Source organism: Bos javanicus, chromosome 28 (genome assembly GCF_032452875.1).
Source record: "Bos javanicus breed banteng chromosome 28, ARS-OSU_banteng_1.0, whole genome shotgun sequence".
NCBI lineage: Eukaryota > Metazoa > Chordata > Mammalia > Artiodactyla > Bovidae > Bos > Bos javanicus.
In genome coordinates, this window is record NC_083895.1 from 41,910,973 (window position 1) to 41,928,772 (window position 17,800).

At 49.9% G+C, this 17,800-nt stretch overlaps 1 protein-coding gene across 5 annotated transcripts in view; it reads right to left on the bottom strand.

The window, feature by feature from the left end:
- Positions 1 to 946: 946 nt before the first annotated feature.
- The window catches only part of GRID1 (glutamate ionotropic receptor delta type subunit 1), a 692,098-nt gene continuing 675,244 nt past the window's right edge, over positions 947 to 17,800 (bottom strand). For 4 of the 5 annotated variants that reach the window (XM_061405546.1, XM_061405545.1, XM_061405544.1 and 1 more), the window contains 3 exons: positions 17,626 to 17,792; positions 12,794 to 13,034; positions 947 to 1,676 (listed from right to left, as the gene is read on the bottom strand). In XM_061405546.1, the coding sequence (XP_061261530.1) occupies positions 1,248 to 1,676; positions 12,794 to 13,034; positions 17,626 to 17,792 (837 nt within the window). In that variant the 3' untranslated portion in view covers positions 947 to 1,247. Of the gene's footprint in view, positions 1,677 to 12,442; positions 12,534 to 12,793; positions 13,035 to 17,625; positions 17,793 to 17,800 lie in introns of all 5 variants that reach the window. The other variant, XM_061405548.1, reaches the window with a different exon arrangement.

Genomic DNA, 17,800 nt, shown 5'->3' on the forward strand with positions numbered 1-17,800 from the left:
CATGCTGGGTTTCAGCCCTGTCTGGCAGACTGTCTGCGGGGTTTAAGACCCAGAGACATCCTTTCACTTTGGAGCTTCTTCTCTGGAGGCTGGGAATTACTTATCCCGCATCACACAAGTCACACTGTTCTTTCTGTAAGAGCCAAGGCTTCCTCTTACCTGCACGGTCCTTTTGATCTATGGTGGGCACTCGCATCCCCTGAGCACAGTCTGCCCACCTGCAGTACCTCTCTCCACTCCTCCAACAGGATGCTTTTACCTGAAAACACGGGCCCACACCCAAGTGAATATTCTCCCCCTACCTGGCTTCTCGCACCCTCCGCCTCACCTGGTCCACACACCAGACCTCACATCTTCCGATCCCCATGGACGAAGCCAAGCCCACCTCTGCTCAGCCTCCCTGAGGCAATGGTGGGACCCATTCTCTTCCTCCCAGATTCCTTGTGGATGCTTCTTATTAAGAAAAGAAAGTCAAACACACACACACGCACACACACACAAGGCCAACAGGATAACCCTAGAACACGTCGGCCTCCAAGTCCTCAGAGTCGGCTGCATCGGCCTGGGTGCTTCTCTTGGGCCCACAGCACACCGCGATGTGAAGTGGGGTGACCAAGAGGACAGCTCCGGTCCCGGGAGCCTCCTCAGTCCCAGACTGACTGGCACAGTGGATCCCCCTACAGCACAGGGACCCAGGGGCCAGGCCAACGCTGGCTCGAGGCTCACCCTTTATCTACGTGAGAGGAGTAAATGGAAAAAGGCCAGGGGCAGAGGAACACGGCAGGAGCCTCGAGACAGGGAAGGAGGCAGCGCCCCGGGCTCCTCTAAAGGGACTGGCTGGGCACCTTCCCCTCTCCACCAGCAGGGGGCGTCCTTTTCTGATCACCCCTCCTGCCCTCGCCCTCGGAAAGGCCCAGGAACAGGGGGCTTCTTTGGCACTTCAGAATGATCACAAGTAATTTGCCATTTTATTCATATAGAACAAAATTTACAAAGTCATTCATACAGGTTTTGTTTTTTTTTTTTTTTTACTGACTTCGAAAATTGGGAATATTCAAAATACACTTTTACCCCACTCCATTCTGTCATTATTTACACGTATATACAAGAAAAATGAAAGAGTCTCTGTGTGTGTGTGTGCGCGCGCACGCGCGCGTGTGTGTGTGGTTTGTGTTGTAGTTTTCTGGTATTAAAAAGCTCTGCTGGTCGGGTGGGTGGATGGGCGGGCAGGAGGGCAGGCGGCGCGGTCAAATGGAGGTGCCGTGGGAGGTGTCCAAGGCCTCCGGAAGGACGCCTCCAGGCACGGGCTGGAAGGACATGGGGATGGGGGTCTTCACGGGGCTCTGGCGGAACAGCCCCCCGTTGGGCGACCTGTGTTTGCACTGCATGGAGGGCATGGTGGCCGAGCTGCTCAGTGGCAGAGGCAGGTTGCTGCTGGGCCCTGATGAGAGTGTCCGGCTGGTGCCGTGGCTGCTTTGCTCCGGCAGGAAGGTGCTGACCGAGAGCTGCGTGTTCTGGTACTCTCGCGTGGGCTCCAAGGCCTGGCTGGGAGCCAGGCCCCCCATCTCCAGGGCCGAGAGCTCAATGGACGCTGGGGAAATCTGCTTGTGAGCAATGTCTTCATCCATTAGACTATTCATGCGCCGATGGACCTGCTCCAGATTCACTTCTTTGTCCTAAGGCAGAGCACAGGAGGAGGGTCAGGCCAAGCCCTAACGGGAGCCCCAGCTGGTTTTCTACAAACTTTGGGAGGCTGGAGACCACAGCTTGCTGGGCAGTAGGGTAAAGCGGGGCCCCATTCCTCCCACCTTCCCCCAACTGCATGGCCAGCCCTCCTTACCTGGAATACCGATAGCCTAGGACACTGCTCCCAGGTAGCAAGGACCCAGCAATAAGGGCTTTGCAGCATTTGCCCCCCCAAATGCACTCTGCTCAGGACCAATCACACCCAGAGGCAACCCTTGGGAGAAGATGCTTTGAACAACTGACAGAAGCAATGGAAGAAAGGAGTCCCATGGAAATAAAAAGGTGTGGTCCTTGAGCCCCTGATATGCCCCATGGATTTGCAATTTAGTGTTTACAATGCTCAAAAGATCTGGTGTGATCATCCCCACTGAACACAAAAGGAGGCTTGGGTTCAGGAAAGTCAATGGCCTCCCTGAGCCATAAGCCCAGTGAGCAGCAGAGGCAGCATGGGAAGCCTGGAGTACACGAAATCTTCAGAGATGCTGGGGAGGGGGCCTGTCCCTGTCTGGAAGCTCATGTGGCTGGGGGCCTGGATGAGGATGGGGCATGGGACGCTGAGGAAAGGGAATTCCCCGGGATCAGCTGTCATTCCTGATATCGTGAAGGTTTGAGGCTGCCGAGATGGGTGACCCTCACAGCTGATTCTCCATGTAGTGAATTGCATACCTCTTTTGCCATAAGGCGGATGGTATCAAGGAAAATATTTTGTTTGTTCAATTATTTATTGGCTTAAGAAACAGAACAAATATCACTGGTATTTTGTCTTCAATGTCAGAATAAGTCAAAGAGGCCAAACTACTTGATAGTTCCTTAAAGACAAAGACTATATATCTACTTCCTCAGTTTCTCCCCAGTGACTTGGGGTACAAAACCAGATGTCCGTGGAAGAGCCATACCAACCCCTCAATGAGGTATTAGAAGCTGCAGTCCCATTTTCAGGCAGCATTAGGGCCTATGTGTCAGGCAAGGTTAGTCCCTCCACCTATGCATCCCTGGTGTCAAACTCCAAGAGAAGTACCATGTTGAAGCTTTGCTCCAAAACAGGACATCACAGGCTGTCTAATGCCAGTCTTCATACAGCAGAGAGAGGAACCTGTCCCCTGCTGACCCTTAGGCTCGTTAGGAAAAACCATGAGAGGTAAACGCCCTGAATATGATTTCAAATGAAGAAAGAAGGAGCCACACAAACCCAAGGGCCAGTTCAGTGAGTCTCGGGGCTCCTGTAAGGCTGGTTCCCCAGGAAGCGGCAAGCCTGAATAACTGGCATGAGCTCCCCTCTCAGAGGGGAAGTCTAACCCCCATGAAGTCTCATCCCAGGTTTCCTCAGGCAAGGAAGCTGCCTTTGGCGTCCACTCTGTGCTCCCAATGCCCCCTGGCCTGGAGGAGGCAGGGTCACTGCTCTCTCTACCACCTTGTTGAGGTCATGACCAGCACATAGGGCTTGGCTTCTGGTGGGAGATCTACTATCTTCCCCAGAACAAGAAATCTGAAAACACTCGAACCACAGTGAGGAGCTCATTCCAGGCCATGAAAAAGAGGATAAAGAAAGCCAACTGGTGTGATGGTGAAGGTACTATGGTGAGGAGATCGGACTGTAGATAGAATTTACATCAGAAATCACTGACATGGTCCCATCAGCAGAGCCAGGATTCCAGCGAACTGAAGCCCCACACAGCAGAGCTCAGCTTGCTGATGCTGGCAGACCAGCTCCAAGTATGGGACACGTCTGGGTGGCAAATGGGTGGAACTGGGGGAAGGGCACTAGGGCTTTACTTAGACTAAATATGGTACATACAACGTCTTTCACGGACTCCTTCAACAGTTTGTAAAATGTTAACAAACCAAATCCAAGTTCTCTTCTTAATTAAGTTATAGCATGGTTAACCAAGCTCTGTGCTCTCTTGGTCTTTTCCCTGTGTTGTTTATATGCTTCGTTTCCATTTTTGAGTATTTGAGCAAACTCTGGGAGACAGTGAAGGACAGGAAGCCTGGCATGCTGCAGTCCGTGGAGTTGCAAAGAGTCGGACACGACCTGGCGACTGAACAACAACAAACTCTTATGTTAGACACTGGCTGTTTGACAGCCATCAAGCATCAATTCTCCCTTCCCAAGAAGACCTTACTTTATTTTGTTTTGTTTCACTTTCGGGAACTGCTTTTCCCCCACTGGATAACAGTGTGGCTGTTCCCTGTCTACCTGTAGCCAAAAGGCAGGACCATGACCCAGGTAAGGACAAGAGAACTGCATCTGAGTTCTGAACAAAGAGATAAAGAGACAAAGAAGATGTTTGATGGTCCATGATGGCAACAGTTCAAGAAACTTTGCACTGCATGATCCCCCTTCTGGATCTTGCCTCCCAGCTCTCCAGACAAGCCTGGACTTTTGCGCGTCGCCGGGCAAGGCTTCTCCAGGCTTCTCACGGCTGCTCTGAGCTCCTGATGAGCTCCTGGTCAGCGTTTTCGTGTGTCAGCCAGTGCACAGCTGTGCTGGTAAATATTTGTATCTACAGGCTATTTGCACTTCAAAATAAATGAAGGACACAAGATAAGTACCAGAAAGCCTGGAAGCTGGAGAAAGTGAAGGAGAATTTCGGTCATTTCTGAAGTTTAATAATACAAACTTCCCTTCTCCCTGCAGCCAGCAAAGCTAGAAGAATAAACAAGCTGAGTGCCTTGGCTGGCAGAGCCTTTAGCTGATGAAGGAAACTGAAGACCAAATAAGTGGTCCTGGGATCACTGGAAGAACTAGTTAGTTGTATAATCTTGCCTTTACTTCCTTTCTATGTTCTTTTCAGGGCTTTAAGAATCCTTTTGAGGATGGAAATAAGTAGTTTAAAAGTAGAGTAATTTGGAGTAGGAAGTAAATGTCGTGGTCCCAGCTGTATTCAGTCTGGAATCTGGCCTTAGAGAAGAGCTGGTGGTGGTTTAGTCACTAAGTTGTGTCTGACTCCTGCAAACCTGTGGACTGTAGCCACCAGGCTCCTCTGTCCATGGGATTCTCCAGGCAAGAATACTGGAATGGGTTGCCATTTCCTACTTCAGGGAATCTTCCCAACCCAGGAATCAAACCCAGGGATCCTGCATTGCAGGCAGATTCTTTAGTGACTGAGCTACAAGGGAAGCCCCCCTTCTCTCTTAGAGAAGAGATCTTGGCCCTTCTTTTCATAGTCAATGGAACACTCAGACAAGACAAGTATTCAGGAGATGCTCCTCACGTTGTTGGGATCTATAGGTAGAGAAGGGATAACTTCCTGCCAAAGAAAGCCAGAGGGAGACAGAGAGTTGAGAACAGGGGAGCCCTCTTACCTATTGCCAGGGAAGCAGAGAAAAGGAGAGCTTTGGGGGAAGACAAACCAACCAACATCTTCCAAAGAAACATTTGTGAACAAACGAGGTCTCTAAGATGACGTCCTTTAGCAGTGAAGGACAAGGGAGAGGAGGTTTGGTGGGTAGTGTTATAAAAGACGTAGGGCACAGGCACGAGTCTAGCATAATAATCACAGTGCTGAGGGGTCGGCCAGGTAACAGCAAAGCATCTAGACCAGCAGTCCCCAACCTGTTTAGCGCCAGGGACTGGTTTTGTGGAAGACGATTTTTCCCTGGACCAGGGCATGGGGGATGATTTTGGGATGATTCGAGTGCACTGTATTTATTGTACACATTATTTCTATTATTATTACATCGGCTCCACCTCAGATCATCAGGCGTTAGACCCTGGAGGTTGGGGCCCCTGATCTAGACCGCAGAGTGGATGTGGAGAACATCCAATTACCCTAGAGTCAGGATTTTGGAAATAAAGCACTTCAATAAGTAGTATTTTTAAATCCATATTTTTTCCTGCCTCCAATTAAGGACAAATGAAGCCGTTTCAAGGAGGCTGCAAAGCCTGCGGTGGGTCTCGTTTCCACTGAGGCTATTCATTAGCCTATAACCCCTCCACATCAAGACACAGAGAGAATGTCCACTCCGATTGAACAGACTTTCCATGCCGACCTTCCTACTCCAAATGGCAGTCAAGAAATCCATTCCCTCCACACAGGTGGGACTTCATTCTATTCAAAGTCTATTACTGTGGGTAGTGCCTGCTCAGTCACTCAGTCATGACCGACTCTTTGCAACCCCATGGACTATAGCCCACCAGGCTCCTCCCTCCTTGGGATTCCCCAAGCAAGAATACTGGAGTGGGTTGCCATTTCCTACTCCAGGGGATCTTTCTGACCCAGGGATGGAACCTGAGTCTCCTGCATCTCCTACATTGGCAGGAAGATTCTCTACCGGTGCACCCCCTAGGAAGCCCATTACTATTGGCAGACCCAACACAAAGTCACACCTGGAAGAAGAGGGTGCCATCTTGAGCTCCCTACATTGGATGTTTAACTGGACAGGAAAATGAGTAGGCTTCCCTGGTGACTGAGACAGTAAAGAATCTACCTGCAATGTGGGAGACCCGGATTCGAGCCCTGGGTAGGGAAGATATCCTGGAGAAGGAACTGGCAACCAACTCCAGTATCCTTGTCAGGAGAATCCCATGGACAGAGGAGTCTGGTGGGCTACAGTCTACCAAAGAGTCAGACACGACTGAGAGACTAACACACACAAGGCAAATACCTCCCTGGAAAACACATGTGGCCCATTTCTGAGTCTCCCAATATGTTCCATCAGGCATCTGGTTAGGAGGCCAGAGGGGAAGTGCAGACAACGGGAGAAAACCACCTTCTTTGGAAACTCTGAAAACACTGTCTTCTTGGACCAGATTGAGCCCACATGAAGTCATTTCTGGTGCCCTCCTGGCCAAGGAAACAGGAGGCAGACATAATCTGCCTGCTCAAGGAAAGAGGCAGGAGTGATTTGAATAATTATCTATATTTTACACAAAATGGGGTATTCTATTATGTTATGCAAATTCAAATAATGGACTTTTTTATGTGCACTACATCAGTTTACATCCTCATTATCTCAAGGTTTCGGTGTTCAACCAGGTAATGACAGCTGTGGAAAGAGACTCAGAAGCTTGCTGCTGCATTCATTAATTTACTGTAGGTAACTGACCTAGTCAAACAGCCCTGAATAGGACATAAAATTCACTGATGGCATTTATTCATGAATCCTGCTGAATTCCAGCTCTGTGTTGGAATTAAATATGATAGCTCATGCACCAGCAGAGGTTACTGGAGACCCTCTCGCAGGCATTGTCTTGAAGAGACAGAAAGTTCTGTAATTGAGCCGCTGTTCACCAATGTGGAAATAAAACATTGTACTGGAAAACGGTAATTAACTAAACTATCATCTATGTAACAGCAGGTTACACATGGGACTCATTAGAACCGACTTTATTTGGAGTCCAACAGCTCCTACTTTAAGTTAGGCAGGAACAAAATGGGATTAGGGACTTCCCACGTGACAAGGATGGTTGTAGGAGGTGATCTCCTGTTACCGCAGACCAACCAGGTGGTAAATAAGACTCAACGGACTGGGAGACACACATCATTGTGATCTTCTTAAGTACTGCTCCAAAGAATTGCTCAAGCCTAAAGGACTGGCTGGAAGTTTGAGAGTAATGATTGGGTAAAAGCAAAGAAGCTGGACTTTGAGTCAGTGAAGTGGCCGCAGGGTATGATGGGCAGTCCCTAACTTTTTTGGCACCAGGGCCCGGTTTCATGAAAGACAATTTTTCCATGGATCTGCGGGGAAGCGTTTGAGGACGATTCAAGCTCGTTACATGTATTGTGTACTTTATTTCTATTATTATTACCTTAGCTCCACCTCAGAACATCAGGCATCAGATCCCAGAGGTTGGGGACCCCTGTTTCAGAATGTTGTAGGAAAGAATTCTGGTGAGCTTAATTGCAGATTTTGTAGAGGAGGACCGTGAAAGGAGGGAGTCAATAGACACCTCCCATCATATGTAGTAGCAGCAGGTACACATGGCGTGAAGGGACTTACCGAGGATACACAATTCTGTGATAAATGGAGCACCAGGATGACAGCCACGTGTGCCTGGTTTCAAACCTTGAGTTGTTTTCCACTCAACTTCCCCTTGGCATGACAGTGTAAAGCAGTAGTTTTCCTCCTTGGCAGGCTATCAGAAGCACATGGGCAGCTTCTAGAAATTACAGTTGTCCTCAACTGCCTGATACAACCCTTTGGAGAATGGAGCCCAGGTATCTGTATTTCTAAAAAGCTCCAGGATGGATCACCTCTGATGTGCAGCCAGAACGGAAAGCCATTGATCCAGGTGCAATTACTCTACAGCAGTTTAACATTAATAACGTTTTCTTTATGGGATCCCAGACTGGTTCACTCGTTCAGTAAACACTTTGGAGCTCCTACTACCAGAGGAGCTAATGTTCCTCGTGAAGCATCCATCTCGGCCCCTGGCACATAGAAAGTGCTCGATATTTTATACTCATGACCCTTAATGAGAGGTCTCGCTGTTCCAGAGACTGAGCAAAGTGATGGGAATACAGAGGTGGATAGTGCCAACAGACTTAAAGCAGAGACAGGCAGGTAAACCATCAGTTGTAATTTCGAGTCACACCCAACATGAGTGTATACACAGAGAGGTAAGGAGGCCCATGGCGACGGGCAAGGGGAGGTTTTACAGAGGGGAGTGATGTGTGAGTTGGTTCTGATATACATACTGGTGTATGATAAGTGTTCAGTGACCTCTTACTAAAAGGCGCACACGCTCACTTTCTTACTCTCATGCCAAGAGATCCGATAGTAGCAGTGTAGCCATTGGGCCAGGCTCAACAGTCAGAAGCTCTGAACCCTTCTGGATTGGGGCTAAACCTAATCCCTCTGGGGTTCAGAGGATGTAAATACCTAGCTAGGAGCCAGGATTCTGGCTTAGGAAGAGTTCTCAATTACACCCTTCATCCCCAAGCCATCTGGAAAAGCCAGGTAGGAACCCCTGCTCCTGCACACTCCTGATGCCAGGCCCAGAGGCGGACACACAATCCCCATTCCAGTTCTGCCCCTACTACTTCTGAGTCCTGTTTCTCCAGGGACATGGACGCCCTCCTTAAATGTTGTGGAAGAGAATCAAAAGAGTGAAGAAGATAACATGGGAACCTGAGACTCATGTGGGGGCCTTGGGGGAAAAAAAAAAGACCCAGGTTCAGCTTTGAATCCATGAAGTGGGACCTGGGGGTCTATATTTCTAATAGTGCCACAGAGGCAGATCCCAAGTCTGGTTTGGCAAGGCTTCTTGCCTTGCCAACAGAGATGGCAACAACAGAGATGGCAGCCTTCAGACCAATGGCCCACAAGGAACTGAATCCTGTCCACAACCATGTGAGTGCGCTTGGAAGTGGATCTGGCCCCAGTAGAGCCTTCCGAGGAGACCCCAGCCCTGCTCAACAACTTGGTTACATCAAGCGAGAGACCTTGAGACAGAAGACCCAGCTAAACTCCACTTGGGCTCCTGACCCACAGAAACTCTGAACTAAGTATTTCATGTTTTAATCCAATAAAAAGAAAAAGATAACATGTACTTTTCCTGGCATAGAGAAGGTATCCTAAGATGTGACTCCTCTTCCTCACAGCCCTTTCTGCCTATCACAGGGTCCTTGAGAGGGAGCAACCATTTGGGCACCATCCACCAAGCACATTCCCAAGGGTCAGATGCTGATTAAGGAAATTTATACATCATCCCTCATTGAGCCTCAGAGCAACACTGTGAGGCTGGCATAAAGGAAGAGGGCAAAGATACAGGAGAGGAAGTCTCTACATGCAGTTGAAGAAGCATTCGAGGATGGAGGTGGGGAAAGGTGTTCATTTGAGGCGAATGTCCCCAGCAACGAATCTCCCCCGGAGAGCAGGAGCACACTGTGGGAGTTTGCAGATAAAAGCCAGCCCGCTGGCCAGGATAGAGGAGCCTGGCTGCTGCTCCACTCCTACTGCCTGGCCCCTGCCCTGCCTCTGTCAGCCCCTGTCTGCAGTGGAAGCAGGGCCTGGGGGAGAGCAGACGCGGCCGGCAGCAACAAGAATTCCAAGCTCCCAGCCCAGTGACAGACGATTCATTCCCCCACTTCTCATGTCATCTCTCATTTGTGCAGTTCTCATCTTTATTTCATGAATATTTTATTCTCAGAGCAACAGCTCCACTTCCCCCATAAATCTACAGGGTGGCTCTTTACTGCATCTGCGGAGCGGGGTGCACTCACCTGCGCTGGATAACTACATAATCGTCTGATTCGTTGGAAAAAAATATGACCTCAAATCCACATGAATATTAAGAGGCTGAACGTACATTACTACTCTTCTCCAAGTAGGTGTCTAAACTCTGAAGACGTCGCGGCATAAGCTGTTAAATACGACCAGGACTCCACCCAAAGACAGGTTTCTGGCTTTTAAGAAATATGGCCAATGGCCCAAAATGAAGCATTCTAAGCTCAAGCAGACACTCTCACCTAATTGCAAATGCTGCTCCATAAAATACAGGCAACCAGTAACACAAAGTAGTTCTGGATTAAATACCATCATTATTTGTCAAAGGTTTTAAATATATGCCTCTAAAATCCGTTGTCTCAACCCCTTTCCTGGTTCCTGTTGCCTGTGATGAGCTATAAAACCTTTGGCCTGGCATCTAGTCCTTTAGAGCAAGTCTCTGCTTTCCACTCTAGCCTCCTCTACTTGAATTTCCTTGCTGATGCCCCAGAGCTCTGGAAGGTATGAAGACTATGTCTACCCCACGCTGGTCACCATACCCCAAAGGCAACATCTCCTCTTCAGCTTGAGGATCAGTACTGATCCGTCATCACTCACCCCAAGCCCCAGGAACTCTTCACTAACCAGCATCACTACCCTCTGTAACTCTACCATGTCCCATCTGGGCTGGGTGCCCCCGAGCCCTGGATGGAACCTGTAGTTCATTCCAGGATGGCCCTGATCAATGGACAATGGAAACCACTTGGCTGACCTCTGCCACATTTGCCCACACGAAGGTAAGCCCCCTAAGGACAAAGACTGTGTCCTTATAGGCATACTTGTTAAAGGAAGGAGAGAGGAAGGCAGAAATTTCATTTGAAAACCAGAAACTCAGAAAACTGGAACATTCCCTCCTTTTACCATGTAACACCCAAATGGGCTGGAGGAAAGGCAGCTGTGTTTTATTCAACCTGCGTCTGCATCGACTCTCTTTCCTATCTGGAGCAGGCTAGCATCCCTGGGCAGAAAGTTTCACGTTTTCTAAGCACTGCATCCTCTTGGGTCTGAGATCCTGGGCTTGTGTAGAAGCCAGACAGGAAGATGGGATACTTTTCAGACAAGAAAGGAGCTGTTCCTCTCAGCTAGCTCATCTCATGCTTTCTCTGGTCTTCGTCTCCTTTCACCTCTGCCTTCTATGTCTCTCAAGTAATCCCCCACCTGCCTCCCCACCCTGACCCCCCGTCACCTCTCTCTCACACTGACAATTCATCTGGGTTGTCCAGGCTGGACCTGGCACTAGATACTGAACCAGGGGATGAGAAGAGACATGACTGGAAGCAGACAAAATTGCCTCTCACAGAACCTGCTCGCAAGGGACATTCTGGAGGAGTGGGCCTGTGTCTTCTGGGCTCCACACTGCCTGTGACGTCCTAGCACGGTGCCTCCGTGACAGCGCGTTGCTCAGCCAGCCGGAAAACCTGTCCTCCTCCCCTAACCAGAGGGACGTTTGCTATAAACTTCACTGAAAAATTTCCAGTAGCAAAAGAAGCTCAGGACAGAATCATTAACTGTTCCTTTCAGTGGGCCTTCCTCAAATATTTCCTCAAAATATTTCCTTCCTTCTCTCTTATGGCCCAGGAGTGACAGGAGAGCCCTGCGTCTGTGGGAAACTCTAGCCTTGCGTTCCTTCACATGGAGGTTTACAGGTGATGTGGGAGAACGATGGATGTCCTCAGAACAGTTCAGACATGCTGAATCAAACAGCAAGCTCTTTCCAGGAAAATCTAAGCATGACAGCAAAGAGCTCACTGCCTGCTATGAAGGGTGGGTCTGCCCTCACTCCCAGCCGTGCCAGGGACTCTGTTACAGACTGAGGTATGGGCCCATGACCAGTCAGCCTTTCTAGGCTGAAGAAGGGTGTCCATGGTGATGCTGCCTCTTTGAACGTGATGCTGGTTACTTCATTGCTCCTTGTTTGAAATTTACACCTGCTTGTGTCAACATCATTTGTAAGCGAAGCTGTGATTCAAGAAGTAGCTGAGATGTATGTATCAGGTAAGGACAGTGCTACACTGGAGTGGCTGGGCTTGTGCCACCGTGCCTGGGCATAGTTTCCACCAGGAGAGCATCATTACCAAATGATTCACCTTGCCACCCTTCCTTAGGGGCATCGGTTCCAAGAGAACTTCCATGAGGACTTTATACTCCACCCTCCCCACCCCTGCCACCCCAAACCCCAAAAATATTGAGCTTGAAAACCAGCAAAACCCCAAAAGAAGGAAGTGTGGAGGGCAGAATCAGCTGTGGCTGGCACACACAGGGAAGGAATGTGCCCAGAAGCTGAAATCAGAACAAAGCCACAGTGGGCCCTGTGCTGGGTGTCCCTGGAGGGACAGAGACAAAGCTGGCCCCTGCAAGGAGGAAGAGAGGAAGAAGGGATGATGAGGGGATGGGAGCCGATCCCCCTTCAACATGCTGGGAGAGCAGGGCTCGTGGCCCTGGGTGAACAAGGAGAACCAGGAAGGAATGCAGTTTCCTCTCTTACCCTACAGCTGGTCTCTCCAGGTCAGGGTGGAGGCACATGGGCGGGGCAGGGTGGGGAAGGGCTCTCTGGCGCTGCTCATGCTGTACCCGCTCTATAGATAGATACAGGACTTTAGTGGCTATGCCTGCTGCCTTGGCATTCTGTTCAAGCATGAAAACACCCCCTTCATTTGTTCTGTGGCTTTCAGTACAAAATAAAACAATGTCACCATTCCCCAGTATAAAACACTGCTGTGTGCAGACAAGTGGTTTGGGCAAATACTATCTGGAAGAGAACCACCCGCCAAGTTGCCCAGGGGACCTTTCCTGCCTCTAGGCTGCAGAAAGGAGAAGCAGGGCCCAGGAAACGGACCTCTTTGGGGGTCTCCTGGTGGCACCGGTTGCTGTTCCACCACAACTCCAGGGCAGCCACCAGGCAGGCGAGGAGGAGGCCAATGGCCAAGATGCAGAAGACTCCAGCGAAGCTGTGCAGCTTGAGGGACTTGCCATCTGCCTGGGCGCTGGCGTGGCTGGTGAGGTCGCAGCGGCCCGTGTGCGGCCACCACTTCTGCTTGAGCACATCCAGGTCTCCAGTGTCCTGAAGCTCCAGGATCCTGCAAGATACACCCCATGTGAGCCACAGCGCTGGCCTCATCCACACAAGCTTGGGGCCCTGGTCCCTTCCCCACCATGCCGGCCCCTCCACAGACAACACTGCACCATCAGAGTGGCTCTCTGTCTCGGCTTTTCACTTTCCGATTCATTCTCCACTCTATTGTCAAAGCACCATTCTCAAAGCACTTAGCAGATTTCGTCATTCTCCTCCTCAGAGCTCTCATGTCCTCTCCCACCCTGTCCCACTGCCCATGGACCGAGTCCAATAGCAAACCATGTAAGGATCCTTCACGTGGGAGCCTGGGGCAAACTCTGAGGATAAAATCAGTAAATTACAGAAATGGATGATGCAAACACTCAGACTGTGGACCTGCTAAAAGGCTCTCTTTCAAATGTCAATTCACTACATCCTAAGTCTCTCCTACTAGAATCCAACAAACCGTTCATTTATTCACTCATTTGATTTCAGGAGCATCTGGTTTGTGCCAAGTACAACATTCAACGCTGCTGAGAGCACAGTCTAGACACACCTACTTGGACACTGAAATAATTAGATGAGTCAGTGTAGAGACAGAAGCTGTGATCAATACAACAAAATTAAAGTAGAGGTGTGAAGAAAGGGTGCAATGGGATGGCCTGGACTGGGGGGTGTGGCGAGACCTCATCAAGGAGCCAACAGTTCACATGAGTTTCGCATACCTATGTGCCAGGAAATCTCCTAAGTGCTTGACAAACTGTTTAATTCTCATGCCAGCCCTTTGAGAAGGCTACTTCCATGTCCCCATTATTACAGAGGGGAAAATGAAGGCATAGAAAAGTGAAGTCTGGTGCCATGGTGGCCCGCAGCCCCATCCGTCCAGTGTTGACATGAGCCGCCTTTCACTGAGAACGCAGTAGGGACTGACCATTTTATATTGTTTAAATCCTCACAACAGCCTGAAAATCAGTTTCTAGGTTTACAGATGGGAGACCTGAGGCTCAGAACCTAGATAACTTGCCCCCAGTTGCAATTAGCAAGGGGTAAAGCTGCTGCTCAGAGCTGGATCACACTGACCCAGGGGGCCATGCTGTTTCCAGAATGCCAGGCTGCTAAATGCAGTCAGCCTGCTCTCCTCTCCAAGAGTCAGTTCCAGTCTAGGGCATGCGAGACTGACCAGAGAGGGGCTGTAGGGCTGGTTTCCTGCTCCTCCATTCACTAACTGAGATGTTAGGCAGGCAGCTTCACTCTGCTGATGCTTCCCTTCTTCCTGCTCTTTATAATCGTATGCATTTTTATGCCCAATATTATTCCAGGAAGAATGTAAGGCAATGTATAGGAAAACAAAGAATAAAAAAAGAAAAAAACAAGCAGATTCAAAGGAAAATTTAAATACATAAGCAATAGAGGAAAGATAAAACAAGCCATGGGCACAGAATGACTCCTGGAACAAGGCTAAACTAATGCACACCATAATAATCTCTACTCCTGCCTGTGAGTAAACCAGAGCGATAATAGCCACTTCCTGAAGCCAGTCCTTCTATTTTCCAGACAGATATAATTGCAGGTGCTTTCCTGTAGTCAATAGCCGTGGAGCCTGCTACACAGTAGGTGCTCTATAAATGGCTATTAAGTTGCTAAACATTTGCTGAATGCCTACTCTGCACGCCATGGTCCACAAAAGGGCTACAGCATTCAACCCCAGTCTCACACACACACACACACACACACACACGCTGTAGCCTAAAGACCCAGTCCCCTACCAAAGCAAGGCAACACACATTGGTATTCAGGAAAATATCTTAGTTCTTGGGACTCAGGGAAGGAAGGCTACAGAAATTCCAGAGAAGCCCGGGATCTGCTATTTCCACAGGACCCTTTTTCTGTCAATGGCATGGAGTGTTCGTTGTTTTCTGAACCTGCCATCTTCCTCCTCTCAGGCATGCCCCACAGAGGGGTGGCTCACCATTCTACCTGAATCATATAATGGGGCCTCTTAAAGAATCACTGGCAGCAGTAAGTCGGAAACCTGAAGTCCTGAGTGTTTCCCCCAGGTACAAAGCCATCTCCCCAGGTGAGGGAAGTGGGGGAGGTTTGCAGCCCAGGAAGGACAACACTTCAGGGGGCCAGCACAGTCCGCTGGGGAACATTTACTTACAGTCACAGAGCACGTGGCCTTCTGATGAAAGCAGGGAGTAACGAATCACTTCCTGCTGAAATATCACAGGAACTGGACTAGCCACTGCTGTTCATGTCCACTGAACGATCTAGCTGGGAACCAAGCTTTCTCCTCTCCGGCGTGTCAGTGTTCACTTCAGTAGACTTTCAAGGGATCTCTGAGCAGTTTGAGTGCATGGGGACTGTAAGCCCTCTGTAGTGGGGACCCTGCACTTCTGTGAGCACTATCTTGGGGCACATTAGCTGTCTTGGTGGTGCTGATGCTGTTGTGCCGGTCCACAAGTCCCCTTACCATCTGCTTCAGAGAGGTGATCACAGGTAGATGGCCTGGGGAATTCCCTGACCAGCCCCTCTCAGAAAACCAAATAGGGTAAACCTCAAGAACGCCATTGTCTTACACATCTTGGAGCAAAGCCATCCTTTCTTTGTGCCTTAATCCAAGCAATTGATGAACCACTCCTCCTTCTCTCATATATCACCCTTCTCTGCTCCGGGGAGCAAAGGGAGGCAGAGGATACACATTTGATTAAGTTCTAGAGAAAACCCGCAAGCCTCATTGAACTTAGTTCTACCCCTTTTCCCAGTTTTGCAAACAAGCCACTGGACGAATGAGTTGCAGGTGCTCCTCCTCGGCTTTTCCCTGAAGGGGTTTAGGCTTGGGTGCTCATGGTCAGAAGAGCCCGGTCGACATCTAGGAGGTAGGAGGAGGTAGTAAGTCTCAGAGATCTGACAGCACAAGGGCACAGAACTGGGGCTTGGAGGACCTGCTTTCTCCTCTCAGCTTTGCCAGTAGCTGCCTGAGCCGCCCTCGGCACACGTTACCTCTCTGAGCTTCAGAATGTTAAATGAGTGGTCTTTAGCAACTCTGGCCCCTCCAAGTGGATGCTCTTCCAATTCTGGAAAGCATGTGCTCACCAGGCAAGAGGGGGCTGCCCCTAAACCCCAGTGACCCCTGGCCTTTTCATCTGGATGCTTTAGCCACAGTCTGGATTTTAGTAGATCAAAGCAGAGCTCTTATTCTGCTCCCTCACTGGCCAGGATATCACCCCACACACATACATGAGTGGTGGGCTTAGACATCCCTGGGGACAAGAGCCCCTGTTAGCAGGCTGGCTCCTTGGAAAAGGCCACCAAGCTCACCCATGCTCTTCACCTACACCCTCTCGGTGGGGCCAGGTAACCTGATCAAAGACTAAGGAAAGTTCCTACGGGGGAGCGAGAAATGGATGACAAGACACTATCTTCCTCAAGGAGGCTGGCCAGGTATCCAGACCGAGCACTCGGAAACTTGATCACGCCCAAGAACCCAGAGAAGATTAAGCTCAAGGGATGGACTTGCCCCGGAAAAATCTAAAGAGGAAGTAAAGAGGCCAATGCAAACTAGATCTGTATAGTCATTGCCGGTGGATGAGGTCTACGGGTCTTTGCTTAGTCCAGAACACTCCTGTCTACAGTGTCGTTCCCCCTGTTGCTGTTAAGTCACTTCAGTCGTGTCTGACTCTGCGTGACCCCATAGACGTCAGCCCCACCAGGCTCTCCTGCCCCTGGGATTCCCCAGGCAAGAAAACTGGAGTGGGTTGCCATTTCCTTCTCCAATGCATGAAAGTGAAAAGTGAAAGTGAAGTCGCTCAGTCGTGTCCGACTCTTAGCGACCCCATGGACTGCAGCCCACCAGGCTCCTCCGTCCATGGGATTTTCCAGGCAAGAGTACTGGAGTGGGGCGCCATTGTTGTTCCCCCACCTTCCCCCAATATGCCCACCATTGCTAGTGTTAATTACCAGGAAGCTGATCTGGACAGGATGGGGAGGAGGCAGGCAAGTGAGGGCCAGGTCCCTCTCCTGCCACAGCAGGTAGCACCTGCTCCCTCAGGCCCTGTGCAGGTGAATATGGAGTCAATTTGCTTCTCTGGCCCCACTTGTGTTCACATTTCTACACCAACCTGTCCCATTTAACATTTATCTTAAGAAGTTATCACTGTGACCTTGCCAGATCCAATTAATCTTTCATTTAATTTTAAATTACTAGCTATCTCCAGCTAACTCCTATTCAACCTTCAGGCCTCAGGTGCCACCTCCTCCGGGAAGTCCTCCCTGGTCTTCTGGGTCTGGTCAGATGCCCTCCTCTACCCTCCTCCACCCCCAGAATATCCTGTCTCACTGACTGCCCTGTTCAAGCATCACCTGCTTACATCTCAGCTCCCACTAAGACTATGCAGCTTCATGGGAAGGCAACATACACTTCCTCTTTTTACTCTAGGACCTGGCCCAGGATGATGTGGGGATGTGGTGTGGGGAGGAGCATGCGTTGGTGCACAGTCGGCGCTGAAGAAAACGTGGTGAACCACCAAGTTTGTGTTGGCTCTCATGCCCTGAACGAAGGTTAAACCCCACCCCGGCACAGGTGCTGTCGGCCTCTCCTCATTGACCACGCCTACCTCTGCGAGAAGAGATCCCTGTAGGGGCTGCCGTGCTGCAGGGCGATGCCATAGCCCTTGCTGCTCACACTGTTGGCAATGACGGTCACAGAGCAGTCATCATCCGTCAGCGCTGCATACTCCACCACGGCCACATCCCACAGAAAGGCGTAGTTCCCCTTCTTTGCCTGAAAGA